Here is a 19,789-nt window from a genome sequence, read left to right as displayed (position 1 = left end):
ATCTTCGTAATATGCAGTGTGTCCTACTGATTGCATTGTCGAATTGTCAGCATATATTTGGTTTTTTTGTTGTTGTTTTTTTTTCAAATTGACAATTTTTTTGTGTTTTATTTTTAAAAATCCTTGTGATGATGGTTAATGAACAACTATCAGTCCTAAGAACACAAAATGAAGTCAAGTCCCAGTCCTGAAATCTGGAGAAGATGGCCATATATCCACTGAATAGAATTGTCAGAAAATCTAGATCTTCAGGCATCTTGGGGAAAATCAGTCCAAGAATCCTAAGGGAATCATTTGATCAAATAACCTAATCTAGGCCTTTGGAATTATTAATTTGTATGAATAGCACTATTTGAAATATAGTCAATGTCAAGCTGTTCGATTTTTGTTCTTTTGTTTTTTTCTGTTGTGTTTTTTTTTTTTTTCAATTTTCTTCTGGTGATTTGCTTCTTTAGCTCTTCAAAGGAATCTAAAGACAGCAAGACATCATCCAAAGATGACAAAGGTAATGGATTTCTTTCCCTGTTTATTTCAGTGGTAAATTGCATATTTTCATTAAAAAGTAATAATTGCCTGGGGTTTGTTTCCTTTGACATTATTTAGTCCTCAAAAATTGACATACTAAAATTTTTCGATGGCCTTTATGTAAACAATGGAGTTAGATTACAGCAAATTCTCGGTGTGATTAAAGCATTACTTTCTTAATTACTTAATTTGTAAACTGGTATGAATTTGCTTAAAATATATTTGGTCTGTGTTTTTTACGTTGTGTTCTAAGCATCTGTATGGAATATTCATATAACAGATATTTTGTTTTCTTATAATTTCAAGTATTTTATCTTTGATTGCAGTCACTTTTAACCCCTGTACACCACCACAGTCTTTTCCCTTTCTGTCTAGTAGGAAATATGGTATAAACAGTATTTGTGTATATTTGTGGAGCTGAAAGAAAGTCAGTCTCCTAACGTTTGGTTTTACTTTCTTGATTCTTTAAATCAGGGCACACTTCTGTTAATAGCCAGTTATACAGTATTTTAATTCTTCGGAATTTACTTCCTATTTGACTTATTTTGCATTGATGAGAGTTTTATGTAGAAAAGTAGTTTTATTTTAATTTTTGTGAGCTTAAAGGTGCATTATTTGATTACTTTTTGTTACTGGGAAGTCTCAGTCTCAGTTTGTCTCCTGGTCATGTGCTTTAGTGTCATCTTGTATATGCTGTATACTTGAAAAATATTTCTTGTGTTCTAAAAAAGCATTTTAAGGGAAAATAACACCATTTAGGTACTACAGATTCTGAAAATGCCTCGAGTGCCTGAAAAAGTAATGTGTTCCTTATACTTTCTTTTAGTATATTTTGTTGGTATATTTTAATAATTAGAAATTTTAGTGATAGGTTTAGTAATTGACAATTAATTAATTGCATTACCCACATTCCTTACAGTTTGGTTAATGGATAAGATATAATAAATGTATTAAATGTTATCCTTTAAATTTAGAAGACTAGTGTAGTCTTAATTAAATGTTAACTTTTTCCTGTCATCTCTCTGTAGTTAGAGAAGTACGTGGGCCCAAATGTTACTGGTAAAATAAAAAAGATACATAAACTTCCAGTTAACATTTCATAGCAGATCGCTTGATAACTACATTTCTTAAGAACACGGATGCAGCAACCATTAATATTTAAAATATTTGAGTCAGGCATGTGTTGTCTCATAAGTATGCTGACAATAGTTCTTCAACTAAAACTTGTGGCTTGTAATTTTTAAAGCATTAAACATTTTACTCCAATAATGCAAAGTTATAAAAATTGTTACTTTTGTTTGCCTAGATACTGTTTCCCTTAGAGTGGGTAAGAGTTGTTTTCCAAGTAAAGTCAAATGAATGAAAATTCCTTTTTTATAATAGCACATTTGAAGTAAAGCACTGAAGGATGACTGACCAGGCCTGTATTTTAAGAAATGGCATTTATCTGTATGAAACCATAATTTGTGTATGGAAATAGTGCAGAAATAATACATGTAACCATTTACCTATTCTAAAGGATTTTGAGGTCTCTGATCTTATTTTTGTAAGTGATTTTAGAAGATTTTTTTTTTTTTTAAATACAGAGTTATCCAGCTGCATGTAATTCCCACTTTCTCTTACCCTTTCTCTGATAGAGAATGAAGGTGAACTGTGGTTGGCTAGTCTTTGTTATTAAACATTCAGATTCTTGAAAACAGTTTATCCCTTTGTTTGACTTTTCCCTTTGCGCTCCCAAGTTTCTCAGGAGCTAAAGCCCACCACAGATGTAGGTAATTAAGCAGTCTGTACATTCCTAGATAACTACTTCCTGGTTCCCTGTATTCAGTGCAGTGGTTGAGTATAAGTTATTGAGCTTAACAGCAGAAGTCCAAGACATGTAATTTATTTTTTTTGCCTACTTTGTCTTAAAATTCGTGCAGTAGGAAATGTACAAATGTTCAGACATGTTTGTATTATCTCTTATTGTGTTTGATTTTAATAATAGATGTGTAGGATTTTGATGTAGTAAAGTTGTATTATCAACATTAGAGGGTATTATAATTTTGGAAGAATATGGCCCTAATAATTGTGTTAAAAAATTCCAATTGAGATACTTAAACTTCTGATATTAAATCTATTCTAGGAAGTACAAGTAGTACTAGTGGTAGCAGTGGAAGCTCAACTAAAAATATCTGGGTTAGTGGACTTTCTTCTAATACCAAAGCTGCTGATTTGAAGAACCTCTTTGGCAAATATGGAAAGGTACATTCTTTTTACCTTTTTATCCATCTTTCTGGTATCTCCATTTTAAATAGAGGTTATATTCAAAACAGTATATATAAAATCTAGTTTCTTGTCTCTCTTAGGACTGTTACAGGCATAATTATTGAGTTCTGTAGTAATGGTGAGTTTCATCATATAATCTCACTCTGAGCCCTGGGAATCTTCTATTAAGAGCTCATATTTTGAGCCCATTAAAGCCAAGGATTTTGATTCATCACATTCATCATGATATTTCTTGGACCTAGAATTGCTGAGGCTGATCTGGTCATCTGGAAAATATAGGTAGATTAATATTAGGCAATGGGATATAGAATATGAGAGAAAAAACCCCAAAACTGATGTGGTCCTTCTCATTATACAAATTCCAGTACAGTGGTGGTGAAAAATGTAAAACTGGTGAAACTTAATCAGAAGTTTTGATATGTGCTGTGAAGGAAGAGTGCAGGGTGTTAGCAAAGGGAGGCTTTACTATGGTTGGTTCATCAGGAGAACTTTTTCTGGCATATGAGGGGAGCCCTAACAGAAGAGAAAAATAGTCAATGATTAAATGAATTGAATATTTAAATAATGTCTGTTGAATTAAGTTGCAGTTGATCTGCATCCCTTAGGGCACTCACTATTTTCTACTTTACATTTTAGTGTACAATATATTGATACATCGTATATAACCTACTCTGCTGTAAACTCTTTGATAGCAGGGATCTTTATCTACTATACTATGTGTGCACATGGTAGGCTTTCAAATATTTATTAAATTAATGACCATTAACAGTAAATAGCCATTAATGAGTGTTACAAAAATCTATCTTATTGATTTTAGGAGTTTTTTTTTCTTCTTCTAATTAGAGAGTTACCTGCACATTAAGGAGGTTCTTGTAGATGTCAGATACAGAACACTGAGAATTGTGGTCCCATGATCAGCTGTGGTGTAGTTTTGGTTCTATTTTCAACAATTTATTGTTAGAGCTGTAAAAACGGTATTTTGATGTTGGCATTTGTTAGGATTAAAACTATATTAGGAAACCATGTACTTATAACAAGGACCTCGGGCTTAAGAATTAAGCTGTTGTTGGGGCAAGTCAGTGTTTCCCAGAGTTGAGATAAAAGCTGATTGCTACCAGCTACCTACACAGCCTCCTAAATTCCTTACGTTCCTCTTCCTGACACTGCGTCCCTGTTCCTATTTATTCAGCACTGCATTGTTCTCTCTCGCTTTTCTTCTCACTCATCCACCCCTGCCTTGTCTCTCTTATTCATTTTATAGAATTGAAATTATTTGTCACTTTTATATTGGTATACATTTTAAAAGTACATAGATGGGAAGTGTGTCTTTTTAGGGTGTTTTTTTAAAAAAATTAATTTATTTGTTTTTATTTTTGGCTGTATTGGGGTCTTCGTTGCTGTGCGCGGGCTTTCTCTAGTTGCGGCGAGCGGGGGCTACTCTTTGTTGCAGTGCACGGGCTTCTTGTTGTCATGGCTTCTCTTGTTGTGGAGCATGGGCTCTAGGTGCGCGGGCTCAGTAGTTGTGGCGCACGGGCTTAGTTGCTCCACGGCATGTGGGATCTTCCCAGACCAGGGCTCGAACCCATGTCCCCTGCATTGGCAGGCAGATTCTTAACCACTGCGCCACCAGGGAAGCCCTAGGGTGTATTTTTAAGGTTGCTTTTTTTTTTTTGGCGGTATGCGGGCCTCTCACTGCTGTGGCCTCTCCCGTTGTGGCGCGCAGGCTACGGACGCGCAGGCTCAGCGGCCATGGCTCACGGGCCCAGCCGCTCCGCGGCATGTGGGATCCTCCCGGACCGGGGCACGAACCCGCGTCTCCTGCATCGGCAGGCGGACTCCCAACCACTACGCCACCAGGGAAGCCCTAAGGTTGCTTTTTTACATGTGGCAGATTCTTTATTTTTGAAAGACCCATTATAGAAAAGTGTTAACACTTATCTAGACACTTTCTAGGAACTTAACCCTTTTTGTTTTAATATCTTTAAGAGATTCAGGGTGAGCCTTTGATAGGGAATTTTTGACCCAAATCTAATTGAAAATATTATTTCTTTGCTTTTGTTAATTGTGCCATTACTTCATTGATGTGACTGTGTTTTGGCAATGTATTTGAAAGGAAAAAAAAGGAAATAACTAAAAGCAGGTTAAATTGCTTTTTGACATTTTAAATTGTTCCCCTGAACATTTACTGAGTACTTACAGGCAAGGTAGATGGTGATCATAGAATAATATATGTCCTAAATTTATCCTTTATCCTGAATTTATACATCCTGAACATATCCTTTAATTTGAATAGTCTTCATTCTGAAGTTTAATCTATTTAGAAATGTATGTGGTTATAAAGTTGTGAAACTTTCTAAAGTATAATCTCATTTTACAGGTTCTGAGTGCAAAGGTAGTCACAAATGCTCGAAGTCCTGGGGCCAAGTGCTATGGCATTGTAACTATGTCTTCAAGCACAGAGGTGTCCAGATGTATTGCACATCTTCATCGCACTGAGCTGCATGGACAGCTAATTTCTGTTGAAAAAGTAAGCTTGCTTAAGTGTTTATAAAAGGGAGGTTACTTTGAGGGCTAGTAATTTTCAATTTAAAGATGTTACACTGGTAGGGAGTAGAAATAGGAATGATTTTTAATTTTATATATTCATTTCTGTTTTCCAAATTTTCTACCATCAACATACTTTTTATAAACATAAAAGTGTAACGTTAAAACACATATTTTTTTCTGTTTAAACCTTTCAGGTTAAAGGTGATCCTTCTAAGAAAGAATTGAAGAAAGAAAATGATGAAAAGAGTAGTTCAAGAAGTTCTGGAGACAAAAAAAATATGAGTGATAGAAGTAGCAAGTAAGGATTTACTTTGTTGATAAGCATATAGACTTTCTTGGTACACTGATGAAGTAGTCCTCATTTTGTTGTTTTCTTGCGTGTTGTGGTATGGTCAGGACACAAGCCTCAGTCAAAAAAGAAGAGAAGAGGTCATCTGAGAAACCTGAAAAAAAAGAAAGCAAGGATACTAAGAAAATAGAAGGTAAAGATGAGAAGAGTGATAATGGATCAAGTGGCCAAACTTCAGAATCGATTAAAAAAAGTGAAGAAAAGAAACGAATAAGTATGCTATGCATCTTTCTTCTCAATCCCTTTCTAATGCATCCTACAATTTAATTTTTACAGTGGAAGGGGAAACTTGAGATTACAATCCAGATAAATACTTAAACTTTGTTATTAGATGTCACTATGGTAGAAAAGGAGGTCTAATAGACTGATTGTCTTCTCCTTTTCCACTCTTAGGAAACAGATGTCTTCTTCCACCTAAGCCCATTTACTGTTAAATCTGGGCTGGCTGAAAACGGTCAATGAGTAATAGCTATGTAATTGATCTTTTGGTATCTCTGAAAGTATTTATGTTAGCGGATCAAGCTTTAAAAGCTCTTTACCTTTAAGTTCTCATAGAATACGTTTTTTATTTCATGTATTCGTTTATGAATATTTGGTTGTCTAAGAATTCAGCATTTTTACATTATATTTTCTTTTTTACTGAAATATTTTTAGACATTTGCTTATCTAATTTTTTTTCTTTTTCCTCTTAGGTTCAAAGAGTCCAGGACATATGGTAATACTAGACCAAACTAAAGGAGATCATTGTAGGCCATCAAGAAGGGGAAGATATGAGAAAGTAAGTCTCTGAGATGGATGTTGTATACTATTCCACCTGTTCCCAAAAGAAGCTAAGTCAGTATCTCTAACCATTTTGCATACTTCCATGCCAGAAAACCTAAGAAAAGGGGAATGTCATTACTCATTTAGGCTTTTTAAATGACCAGCTCAACTTGAAAAAACAAAATTATTTTAACTTGTAGTCCTGTTATAATTTTTTTTTTCTACAGATTCATGGAAGAAGCAAGGAAAAGGAGAGAGCTAGCTTAGATAAAAAAAGGGACAAAGACTACAGGAGGAAAGACATCTTGCCTTTTGAAAAGATGAAGGAACAAAGATTGAGAGAACATTTAGTTCGTTTTGAAAGATTGCGACGAGCAATGGAACTTCGAAGGTAGGAAAAGAGTCTGTTTATACCTGTCTTTAACTATAGGTACATCTTTAACACTAGTTATAAACCAGATTTCTGGAAATGGTATTCCTACAGAAAGATATTTGTCACTTTTAAGAAGTGCAGTAAAACCTACTGATTTCTTAAGTTTGCTTAGTATTTTACGATTTACAAAATACTTTTCCATCTATTATCTCTGTCTTGACAGTTCTGTAAGATTAGTTATGTCCATTATATAAGTAAAAAAAATGGAGGCCCAGAGAGGCTAAATGACTCTTCCAATGCCACATGGCTAATGAGTGGCAGAGTCGGGACTCAGACCCAAGTCTTCTGACTCCAAGTCCAATGCTCTTTCCTCTACTCCAAAGCTGCCGCCATAAAAAACATGACTTTAAAGGAAAAATTGATTTTTGAGATAGGATAGTCTCAATGTAAGCTATAGTGGTCAAATAATATGTTAACATTTTAGGGAAAACTTACTGTACTTTGAATTAGAGACCAAGTGAAGGCAGATTTAACCCTGTGAACCTTATTGTGTTCAAGCTCTGTCCCAAAGCAGGCATTCTTTTTAAAACAAAATGAGAACAAAACATTTCTATTTTTAATGGCAATATCTCAACAGTTCATCATGAGTGCCAGTTTGCTTTCATATATCAATTTTTGGATGCCACTTAAAATATTCTTGTGAAAGTGTTTCATAATATAAATTTCCAAATATTAACCTATACTGTCAAATGGTCACTTACCATGAAATTTCATCTATTCATTCACAAGAGTGCTCGGAACTACCAGAGATACTTTTAGCAACTTAAATAATACTGTGATTGCCACACAGTTTACCTAAAGGAAATAACCCTTGCATTACTCAGAACCTTTGTTGGAAGAGGTCTCAGCACGCTTAGCCTCCTGTTTAGAGGACCACAAGTTGAGAGGAGGGTGGCAGTGGGAGTTATTAGGCAGCACTCCTCAAACCCATTAGACCAGCACCCCTTTCATAGTAAACAAAAGAGTTGCAGCACCTTCTTTACTAATCTGAAACGAAATTGGTATATAATATACCTACCTATACAAATACATGAAAAATATCAATATAAAGCCTTAACTGTGATACGAAGGAAAAATGAAAGTAATTTATAATGAAGCATATATTCCAGATATGAATGTTTAGGCATGACTCTCTAGAAGATCTAATGAAGTAGTCAGATGTTTGCACCCTTCTTAAGACTCAGTGAGAATGTGACAGCTACAAACACAGATTGATACCGGTTTGTCATATTGGTGAGTCAAATACCAGGAGTGTTGTTGACGTTATGACATGATATCTGAAATGGTGAACAACTCTTGGTGAAGTTCTCAAGAAAGTATAATTTTCCCTCTTACTTATATGGAGTTGCATTCCTGGAAACTTTAGTGTACATAAAGCCACGCCAAAGCAAATGAACTTAGCATTTATTAAAAATTAGTTAGGTTCTAGAGCTAGATTTTTTTCTCTAGAGGTGATTTTGTTTTGATGACATGAATGTCCATTATGGTATTTGAAAGGTATATTAGGAGTGTTGGACAGTTTTTTGTTATGCAGAACTATCTTGACTATTCCACACATCGGAAGATATTTAGAATCCTTGGTCCCCTTCACTAATTGCTGGTAACCGCCCCATGGTCATTGTGATAATTAAAAATGCTCCTCAGATTTCCATGGGGGCAGTACTGAACCGTTGAGAACCACTGGGTTACTAGGGGAAGACATGGTGATAGACAAAATACACTGGGTCCCTTAAAGTAAGGAAATGATTTTTAAAAAAAACCAAAAGCTGTTAAAAGTCTTAATATAATAACTTAATTTAGTTGAGCAAACATTTGAACTACCTCCTGAATCAAAGAAGCATGTTACCTGGAGCCATCTATTATGGGCTGTGAACACTCCAAAAGAGGCTTTGAGGCAACCGTTTATTATATACAGCATTTGCTGTAATTCATGCTGGTGGTTATGATCCCAAGTTATCAAAAATAAGGCCTACCTGATTTTAAGGAGATAGACTATGTCCTATTTTTCTATCAAAAACAGTAGAAGTTGTAGTTTTGCAAACTCATGTATGTAGAATATCTCCTTTTAAAAATGTTGATTAATTAATGGGCTGTTATAGTGGGATTTTTATTTAAACAGGAATCATGTAAGAGGCAACTACTCTATAAAATTCAGCTGTTCAGTTGACAGTCTTAATAAATAAGTGACAGTATTGAAATCTGTTTAAAGTTTTATTTTGAGTTCTCTTTCCAATTACATTAAAACTACTTAGAATGAGTTGAAGTTTAAAATTGCCAACCTCAAGGAAAAATACAAATTCAAAAGCTATTCTCTTTCACACAGTGCTAGCATAATTTAAGTATTTCTAAATACTGATTTTTGTTAGACGAAGAGAGATTGCAGAAAGAGAGCGTCGAGAGCGAGAACGCATTAGAATAATTCGTGAACGGGAAGAACGGGAACGCTTACAGAGAGAGAGAGAGCGCCTAGAAATTGAAAGGCAAAAACTAGAGAGAGAGAGAATGGAACGCGAACGCTTGGAAAGGGAACGCATTCGTATTGAACAGGTGCAGTCAGAAAATCTTTTCATCTTAAATAACTGACCTTTTTCAAACCCTGTGATTTTTGCCCTAAAATTTGCTTTACATGTTGTAAAGCTTCTATAGAATAAGTTTAGCTAATGAGCATTTATTAAGTGTCCCTGAAAGGTAACAGTGAATTAGGTGCTAGTTAAAAATACATTTAGTCATGACTTTGTTCTAGCCAATTGGTAATACCTCGAGCTCTGCAATATCATGGCAGCCTAATAGTCTGAGCATAGGACTATGAGTCCAGAGTAGTTGTAATCCAGGCTCTGTCACTATCCCATTCTTAGAAAATAACTGTTTCCTTACATATTATAGTGGGAGTGATTTCCCAAGGCTGGAAGGAAATAACGCCTCTCTTTGCAGAATTGTATCCAAGGTTTTAAGGCACTTAATCTTCATGCGTATTAAGAACTCTATTTCTAATTCCCTTTAGGTGCTTTTGTTTAAAATTATTAAACTAAATTTGACCTTCCAAATTAAAAAAATTGCCAGCTTTTAACACCCAGTCTCTGTCAATTTTAATGTTGCAGAACAATAGTCATAGCTTAGATTGCTAATTACTGAAGTCAGAATTTTTTATTTGTCCCAGGTATGTGTTTTGCCTGGTGCTTGCCTATGATGGTTTCTTAATGACAGGATTAAAACAAAGTTGCATATATACTTACCTTATGTTTTCATTTTGCATTGGTTGGTTCTTCCTTCTATGTTGTCTGAAGGAACGACGTAAGGAAGCTGAACGTATTGCTCGAGAACGAGAGGAACTGAGAAGGCAACAGCAGCAGCTTCGTTATGAACAAGAAAAAAGGAATTCTTTGAAACGCCCACGTGATGTAGATCATAGGTAGTTGCTTACTTTCTTCAACAGTAGCTTACTATCTTATTCCTTAGTCCAAGCTAAGACTAACTCTAGAATTGGAGAGTACAGGCACCCGTCACTGGAGTAAAGGGTCATGATCAACAGGGATGGGAATGATTGCAGTATTGAACTGGACCCAGTGCATTGTCAAGTAGAAGAGTCTGCTCTTCTTTCTGTTTCCCTTCCTAATGCAAATGTTTTTCCACTATGACTGGAAATACATGGTAGACTTCAGCAATGGCTCTCAAACTCAGACCCATTTTGAAAATTCTTACGGGGTAGTGCAGATGGTACAGAAATCAAAGTCATAAATTTAGGAAGACTAAAATATAGATTCTGTATGTGCTTGCATTCATGGTTCTTAATAGATTTCAAAATACAATATAGTCATTTAATTTTCTCATTATACATTCTGTGAGATTTAGTTGATAGTGTTGAGAAATAAGTGGAGTGAATGAATTGTGCTTGGGACTGACCCCTCTAACCTTTCCAAAGTTAAGTATAACATAAAGGTTGTATACACCTAGTTAGAATTTTATCATAAAATGGTATCAAGTGTTTATCTTATTTGTCTTTTCCATTTAGTAATTTGAAAACAAACAATTTTTCAACTATTTTCTTTCCTGTGAAATTCCTCTAATAACTATATGACTTTGTATAACAACAATTTTTTGCTAGCTTGTTCTTGTAACAGTGTTTTGTCTTGAGTTTATTAGCCCTCTGTATCCACAGTTCCTAGCATGTGGTATGTATGACTCCAAGTAAGTGTTATTTGATTGTTGTAAAACTAATTTATATAAACAAGCAAATATTTTTCTTCAAGGCGAGATGATCCTTACTGGAGCGAGAATAAAAAGTTGTCTCTAGATACAGATGCACGATTCGGCCACGGATCTGACTACTCTCGACAACAGAATAGATTTAATGACTTTGATCACCGAGAGAGGGGCAGGTTTCCTGAGAGTTCCTCAATACAGTCTTCATCTTTTGAAAGGTAAACAGATTATGTTGAAAAATGCTGTATTTGGTATATGAGCCTTGTTAGTGATAGTTTGGTTCTCAGTTAAAATCTTAAGTACAGGTCATACCTGAGTGTCAGAACAAATCATATGTTTGGTTTTTGTATTTGTTAATGAGACTGTGATTCAGTATTCAACATTAGTTTTATAGGCCACCATATAACACAGTTAAGTAGGTTGGTTTTATCTAAGTGGGAGTACTGTTAACTTTGGATGGGCCTCAACTGTGAAGAACAGTAAAATATCCCTCAGGTTGGTAGTGACTTGATGTAATTTCCCTTGGATGGCAACAAACCAACCTTCATGCCAGACATTTAGCTCAATTTAAAAGAATATAGGTTATTATCAATAATTGTGGCTATTTTTGGTCGCCTTACCTTAAGTTAATTCTTATTTATTTAGTATTTTATTTTTACATCTTTATTGGAGGATAATTGCTTTACAATGGTGTGTTGGTTTCTGCTTTAAAACAAAGTGAATCAGTTATACATATACATATGTTCCCATATCTCTTCCATCTTAAGTTAATTTTTAAAGAAGGTGTTACTACTGTAGGTTATGCAAATAAAGTTAAGAAGAATAAGGCCAAGTAAGTACTTCTCAGGACCTGTGTTCTTTGTTTTGGATAACAGGCGAGAACGTTTTGTTGGTCACAGTGAAGGGAAAAAAACACGTCCTTCTGCACGAAGAGAAGATCCAGGTTTTGAAAGGTATCCCAAAAATTTCAGTGATTCCAGAAGAAATGAGCCTCTACCACCAAGAAACGAACTTAGAGAAACAGACAGGCGAGAAGTACGAGGGGAACGAGATGAGAGGAGGACAGTGATCATTCATGACAGGCCTGATATCACTCACCCTAGACATCCTCGAGAAGGAGGGCCCAATCCATCTAGACCAACCTCCTGGAAGAGTGAAGGAGGCATGTCCACCGACAAACGAGAAGCAAGGTATTTGTGTAGTTTCTAATGACTAGCTAGTGGTGGTTTATAATGCATTTGGGTTTTTCAAAAAAAGGTATAATAGAGTTTGATTGTGTATGTTTTTGGATTTTGTTTAACAGAGTTGAAAGGCCAGAAAGATCTGGGAGAGAAGTATCAGGGCACAGTGTGAGAGGGGCTCCCCCTGGGAATCGCAGTAATGCTTCAGGCTATGGAAACAGAGAGGGAGACAGAGGAGTAATCACAGACCGAGGAAGTGGAGCACAGGTAAATGCTTATGCAGGTTTATTGTCAACTCTCCAGAAATAAATTTAAAGGACTTATGAGACACATTGTATCTACAGTATCATTTGAGTGTGGACTAGACTAGTTAGATTAGAATGATTGAGAGTTTCTTGTGAAAGATCTTAATGCCTCTTGTATTTTCAAGTCAGTAGTTGAACATAGTCCAGAGAAGCAGGATACTAGCCCTGAAATTTTTTTTTCCTTCCAGTTTTATTGAGATATAATTGACATACAGAAAGAATTGTGTAAGTTTAAGGTGTACAGTGTAATGATTTGACTTACATACATGATGAAATGAATGTAGCCCTGAAATTTTTGTTAAACTTCCTGCGAAAATTTGAGAATTGTTATATTTGGTAGATGAGCCTTCCTAATGATGACTGGCTTTATTTCTTTTTTAAGAAATTGAGGCTTTCAAACTGGATGGGAAATCTTGGGCCCCTACTTGTGTTTCTCTTTCACCTTTTCCTTTTTTTTATTGTTTTTTTGGTTTATAATACTCTCTCTTTTCTCCCACTTTATTAAGTAGCTTAAAGTATAGAACTGAAATAAAACAGTTATCTCTTTTTTGCTCTTTTATTTTTAAAGGTAGGTAAGTGGAATATTTTGTATTTGCCTTTTTGACTCTTGTGACACTTTATTGACTTGAATATTTTCTATTAAGAAGTTAATGAATCTCGACAGAGGACATATCTTAGCAATTCAAATGAGCAAAAACCTTTTACCTGATTTGAAAGCATTCTGTCAATGAAATACTGGCATAATATGGGTTGACGGTAGCAGAGATAGAATATTCTCTTAAATTACATACAGAAAAGAATTCTGAAGTGTGTGTGTATGTGCATGTGTGTCTCCATCCTTCAGCCTGTAGTATACTCTGGTGCTCTGTTTTGTATTTGAATACATACTAGGTTTTGTAGCAACATTTTTTACCAGAAAACTTTTTAATCTCTTGGCATTCTATACAACTATGCACTTTGCATTTCATACAAAGCATTTTTGAAATGGATTTGGGCCTGCTGGGATTTATTAAGTTTTAATGTTTCTAGTAAGTAGAAATGTTCAATAGATGAATTCATTGAGCTATTTATCCTGAATAGAACATTTAAGATTTGTTACATAATCCAGATATTCTGCCTTAGTTAGAGTAAAATTTAAGTCTCGTAGACTAGTGCCCTTGCATTCACATACCCTTTTTGCAAAAGGTATCCTGAGGGAAGAGATACTGTTCCTCCCTTGGAAATTTGGTTTTCATGATGTTGGTCTATAAGCTGTTCTGACTGTAGTATTGGGTTGGCAAAAAAGTTCCTTCGGTTTTTAAGTACAAATAAAAGACACATTTTTCATTTTCACCAAGAACTTTATTGAACAACGTATTCACCGTTTTGTTCCACTACCTTCTGCCATTTTTCAGGCAACTTCATAATTCCGTCTTCCCAAAACTTTTAATCTTTTTGAGCAAAGAACTGTTCCATGTGCCTTTTACAGTCTTCCAGGGACTTGAAATTTTTCCCATTAAGAGAATTTTGTAAAGACCAAAATAAGTGGAAAGCCAAATGTGCAATGTCTGGTGAATATGGCAGAAGAATCAGAACTTCCCAGCCAAGCTGTAACAGTTTTTGCCTGGTCATCAAAGAAACATGCAGTCTTGCATTATCCTGATGGAAGATTCTGTGTTTTCTATTGACTAATCTGGACGCTTTTCGTCAAGTGCCACTTTCAGTTGGTCTAACTGGGAGCAGTACTTGTCGGAGTTAATTGTTTGGTTTTCTGGAAGGACTCCCTTCTAATCCCACTATATACGCATCACCTTCTTTGGATGAAGAACGACCTTTGGCATGGTTGGTGGTGGTTCATTTTGCTTGCCCTACAGTCTCTTCCGTTCCACATTGTAGTATGGTATCCACTTTTCATCGCCCGTCACAATTTGTTTTAAAAATGGAACATTTTCGTTACGTTTCAGTAGAGAAATGCATGTGGAAATACGGTCAAGAAGGGTTTTTTTCACTTAACTTACGTGGAACCCAAACGTCAAAGCGATTCACATAACCAAGCTGGTACAAATGATTTTCAGCACTTGATTTGGATATTTTGAGTATGTCGGCTATCTCCCACGTGGTATAATGTTGATTATTCTCAATGTCTCGATTTGATTGCTATCAACTTCAGCTGGTCTACCCAACCGTGGAACATCATCCAGCGAGAAATCTTCAGCACAGTACTTCCCAAACCAACCTTTGACACGTTTGGTCAGTCACAGCATCTTCTCCATACACCGCGCAAATCGTTTTTTGTGTTTCAATTGCGTTTTTACCTTTCTTGAAATAATAAAGCATAATATGCCAAAAATGTGGCTTTTTTTCTTCCATCTTCAGTATTAAAATGGCTACACAAAAATTCACCAATTTTGGGTTTTTTTTAAATGCACGCTGATATGACAGCTGTCACAATACAATCTAACAAAATTGTTTTGAATGAAGTTAAAGACAACTAAGCGCCACTAGAGCCATCCTACGGGAAAACCGAACGAACCTTTTGGCCAACCCAACATATCTCTGTAGGGCACCTTCAGATTTCTGTAGGCTAACTATCATAACTTTTGACTCTTTTTTTTCCTGCAGATCCTTAGTTCTCTGCTTTTGTTTCTTTATGTTCACTATTCTTTTTTCTTCATAGTCATGGATGTAAGACCTTGTAAGAGCCATAGCACTAACTAGTACTGTGTACAGTAAGATGACAGCTCCTGTTTCTATGTGGTATTTTCATGTTGATCATATACCCCACCTTGATTTGTCTTAAGGTTTTGACCTCTTAGTATGCCTTCTTACATATGTATAGAAGATCCAGGCATTACATGTAGACCCAGAAATACTCAAGGGTCAAAAAGTACATGGGTGCTAGAAGGTATAGAAATAACAGTGCTGAATCATATTCTGTCCTACCTTTTCTACCCTGAAGCCTGAGAAGCTTCTTAGTTCAAAGTAGATAGAAACCTTTTTTCATATTATTCATTCTTTCATCTTCTCACACATCTTACTAATTTCCTTCTGACATTAAAAGTATACCATAAGGGGCTTCCCTGGTGGCACAGTGGTTAAGAATCCACCTGCCAACGCAGGGGACATGGGTTTGAGCCCTGGTCCGGGAAGATCCCACATGCAGCAGAACAGCTAAGCCCGTGGGCCACAACTACTGAGCCTGCACTCTAGAGCCTGTGCTCCGCAACAAGAGAAGCCACTGCAATGAGAAGCCCACGCACCGCAATGAAGAGTAGCCCCGCTTGCCGCAACTAGAGAAAGCCTGCATGCAGCAGCAAAGACCCAACACAGCCAAAAATAAATAAAAATAAAATAAATTTATCAAAAAAAAAAAAGTACACCGTAAGTAAATTGGCCTGAGGCGGAGTCTGTCCTGATTTTTCTCTTAATATGTTATTCTTTAGCACTATCCTGAAGAACGACATGTGGTTGACCGCCATGGACGGGACACAAGTGGACCAAGGAAAGAATGGCATGGTCCACCTTCTCAAGGGCCTAGCTATCATGATGCAAGGCGAATGGGTGATGGCCGGACAGGAGCAGGCATGATAACGCAGCATACAAGGTAAGTAGTTAATCAGTTAAGACTTTTCTGCCAGCATGCAACCAAACCTTCTTCCTTTTCCTTAAAGGTCATTATAGTTTCTGAGAGATTGAATTGTAACTAGTAACAACCCTAGGTCTGCCCAGATATTTCCTCATATTAACCCAAAATCTCCAGGGCAGCTGATGTTAATTTGTGAGTTAACATTCCTCATTGTAAGTTAATTGATTGACATTCTGGCATATCAGTCTCGATACAGGTAGGTATTTATGTCAGAATCCAGTAGATAATGAAGCTTTTTAATTTCATGTTGGAACCATCTTCTTGTTCACTATCATTCTGAAAATTCCTAGAAAGGAAGAAGAAACTGAAAGTATGTTCTGCTTCCTCCTTTTTCAAATAGGTCTAGCAAAATTTTTGGACATTTATCCCAAAGCCTGTTCAAATGCTAGGAGACGAGCTTTCTTTTCTCTTCATACCAACATCCATTGTGGCCCTTCAGCTGGCAAGTGTTTGGCCTCTCTCTCCCATGCCCTTTTTTCTTTCCCATTCATCTGTCTTAGAAGAGAACAGTGGCTTGGCTCAGTGATGCAAGTTACTCCTCTTCTATTGGTTGCTTCTAGCCTCAAACTTAAGTGACTGTTTACTATACTTGTGCCCTGCACAGCCTTTTCACTCATTCTGCCCTTGGTTATTAAAGGTCACCAATACCTTTTTTCTTGACAAATATAGATTCCTTTATTTTCTTAGTTCTTGGGCTCCTTGGTGGTTAAGCATTGTTGCTTTTCCTTTTTCAAAACATTCCTCTGTTTTCTAATGTACCATAATTTTCTTTTCTACCTTTTTAATTTACTTATTGGCTCCTTCACACGGTTGGATTTTAGATACTGTTTTTTATTTTTAGCTTTATATCATGATCTCCATGTAAATGCTTGGAGGTCTCCAGAAATTCAGGGTCACAAGCAAACTCATTCCTCTGCTGTTTAAAACCTTTATGTTTCAGTTGTTGTCTCCAGCTTCTTTTGATTTGCCATTGCCAGACTGGGCCTCATCTTTATCTTTCTCCACTCCTAGCATAAATTTCTAAGTATGGTTCAGTTAAAAAAATATATTTGTGGTAGCTTTGTCTTCTTGCTCATTTCAGCTCCTGTCAGATCTTCCCAAATGAGTGTTTTCTCTCCTCCATTTTTCACGTTATTTCTAAATTTAACCGTTGGGACTGTTTTCTTACACTGTTTACTTGCTCCAAAACTACAAACAGCTTCTTTAGGTTACAGGATCTAATCCAGATTCCTCAGCCTGGCATCCAAACCTTTCTGTAATTTGGTTTTATCCTACTTAAACCATTTCACCATGGGTTTTTCCCTCCCAAATTGGTTGTAGGATTTTGGGGTGGGTCTTTATTCCTGTATTATCCGTTCGTACCTACTGTGTTGCATTATACATAGAAAAGAAATTCCAAAAATATTTCTTGAATGATGTCCTGTAGTTCAGAGGTTCAAGTTCCTAGTTGATGCTGCAGATCTGGGGGCCACACTTTGAGAAACACTGCTCCAGTCCATTCATTCACAGACCATTAAATGGCTTACTAAGAGGCAGAGGCTTTGACGTGAGGTTTCCTGAGTTGAAATCCTTACACCACCATTTATTATCAGATAGATCACCATTGTGATCCTGGGCAAGTTACTTAGCTTCTAGATCTGTCTTTCTTCATCAGGAAAGTGGGGTTAGTAATGGTACATACCTCACAGGACTGTTAAAAAGAGTAAATTATTTAATATGTGTAAAGTACAAAGAACAGTGTCTGTTAAGTGATAATCACTTTTTAGGTATTAGCTGTAATTATTTGTTCTTTTGTTCTCTGACATTTTTTTCTTTTAAACCTTTTTCAGTAATGCATCCCCAATTAATAGAATTGTACAAATCAGTGGCAATTCCATGCCAAGAGGAAGTGGCTCTGGATTTAAGCCATTTAAGGGTGGACCTCCACGACGATTCTGAAAATTAGCTCTCTGCCACGGTTTCAAGATAATTTATTGAAATCTCCTGTAAACTTTACTTGACTACTTATGAAGAGGACCTCTGACTTGCTTGAGATTTCTGTCAGACTTTTTCTTTTTTCTCTTTTTTTAAAATTTAACATGATTGCTTTTCTCAATTTTGGAGAAGATGTTTAAATAGTTCTGTTGTAACTTTTAATAGTTTTGTGTATCATTCAACTTTTTTTCTTGCAGCACCAAGACACATTTGAAAAGATAGGAATCAAAACCATTTTAATGCTGTGTGAATATAAAGCGTAGTTTGCAGGTGTGTGGTCGTAGTTTAATTTCCGGCATTAGCTCTGTGGTGTCAGACTCTAGAGTTACTTCTTGTCACCAAGCATTTTCAGCCTCCATTTTGAAGGCTGTTTAAGCTTAAAAAGTCTCCTGTTTAATTTTTAGAGAATAAGATTGTTCCTTGCATTTCTGAGTATTATGTAACCTATTTTTGCAGAAGGTACTGTTACATTAAGTGCATCTGTGTATCCTGGTTTTAAAAAATGTACTCTTTTTTGAAATAAACCTTCATATTCTGTATAGTTGCTAAAGCGTTGAGAACCTTTTTAATTGTAAAATGAGAACCGATTTTCAGTTTAGTGTAGCAGCACACTTGTTGAGGTTTGCATGGTATGAAACCAAATAGATTACTGAAACCTTGGCCATGAGGTTTGTATCACTGAGGTTCTTAGACTGAGTTGTGCAGGTAAGTGCACTTTTAGGTAATCTGCACTGTTTGATGGATAAATTCCATCTCTGGGAATTGTGTGGGTATTAATGTTTCCATATTCCCAACTATGTTGAGAAGTGGAAAAAAAAAAACCCAGGTTCTAGATTGGTGAATCAGTTGGGTTTTGTAAATACTTGTATGTGGGAAGGCATTGTTGTCTCTTTGTGAAAATAAAAATCCACACCTGGAAGTGTATGTGTCTTTGTTTCCAGCTTTTTAGGTGTTAGTCCTCCAGCCCTTTTCCTTACTCCAAGTAATTGACTAGGTTTAGAGCTTTAACGACAGACTTTTGGTTTTTTTTTTTTTTTTTTTTTTGACTTTTGGTTTTTGTTCCTAGGAAATAAGTCTAACTTTGACTCTTCATCTCAGTAGCTGGGCAGCACACTTTGTTGAAGTGTTGGAACCTTAAGCACTAACCTTACTGGTTTTTTTCTTTAAGGCATCTTTTCCAGGAAAGTCCTTCAAGGTAAATTCAGAAGAGCGCCTCTTAAAGCCTCGCATATTCCTTCATATAAATCAGTGATGAGTAATTCAGATGGTCTAGATTCTTGGAAAACTCAGCAGTCTGTATGCTCGTACAGAGTAAAAGATGGGTGCCAAGGGATTGCTCTGAGGCCACCTTTTGATTTGAGAAGGAGTCTTTATAGAAGTTCTTGTAAGTGTCCCTGAGTGGTTATGGCTGTGCCCATGAGGTGGCTCAGACTTCTGAGTGCTGTGGGCAGCCAGGGTACCCTTGTCTTTGACTCTGGGGGAACTGGCACTTTTTGTATTGTTCTGGATTTCATATCCTTTTCTTCCCTTCCTGACTCTACAGTTGTGGGAGCAGGTGATTTTGTGTGTGTGTGTGTGTGTGTGTGTGTGTGTCTGTCTGTCTGTCTGTCTGTCTAGGGG

General features: G+C 36.2%; 1 protein-coding gene across 2 annotated transcripts in view; it reads left to right on the top strand.

The window, feature by feature from the left end:
• SLTM (SAFB like transcription modulator) overlaps positions 1 to 18,133 on the top strand; it is a 43,589-nt gene extending 25,456 nt beyond the window's left edge. For both annotated transcript variants that reach the window (XM_065871410.1, XM_065871409.1), the window contains exons 8-21: positions 456 to 505; positions 2,651 to 2,769; positions 5,171 to 5,320; positions 5,535 to 5,638; positions 5,737 to 5,903; positions 6,382 to 6,467; positions 6,679 to 6,842; positions 9,251 to 9,431; positions 10,169 to 10,293; positions 11,132 to 11,302; positions 11,960 to 12,274; positions 12,388 to 12,532; positions 15,993 to 16,153; positions 18,025 to 18,133. In XM_065871410.1, the coding sequence (XP_065727482.1) occupies positions 456 to 505; positions 2,651 to 2,769; positions 5,171 to 5,320; positions 5,535 to 5,638; positions 5,737 to 5,903; positions 6,382 to 6,467; positions 6,679 to 6,842; positions 9,251 to 9,431; positions 10,169 to 10,293; positions 11,132 to 11,302; positions 11,960 to 12,274; positions 12,388 to 12,532; positions 15,993 to 16,153; positions 18,025 to 18,133 (2,047 nt within the window). The remainder of the gene's footprint in view (positions 1 to 455; positions 506 to 2,650; positions 2,770 to 5,170; positions 5,321 to 5,534; positions 5,639 to 5,736; positions 5,904 to 6,381; positions 6,468 to 6,678; positions 6,843 to 9,250; positions 9,432 to 10,168; positions 10,294 to 11,131; positions 11,303 to 11,959; positions 12,275 to 12,387; positions 12,533 to 15,992; positions 16,154 to 18,024) is intronic.
• The last annotated feature ends 1,656 nt before the right edge of the window (positions 18,134 to 19,789 follow it).

This window comes from Phocoena phocoena, chromosome 2 (genome assembly GCF_963924675.1).
Source record: "Phocoena phocoena chromosome 2, mPhoPho1.1, whole genome shotgun sequence".
Taxonomy (NCBI): domain Eukaryota; kingdom Metazoa; phylum Chordata; class Mammalia; order Artiodactyla; family Phocoenidae; genus Phocoena; species Phocoena phocoena.
The sequence above is the reverse complement of the archived record's forward strand: the minus strand, read 5'-3'. Positions and strand labels throughout refer to the sequence as shown.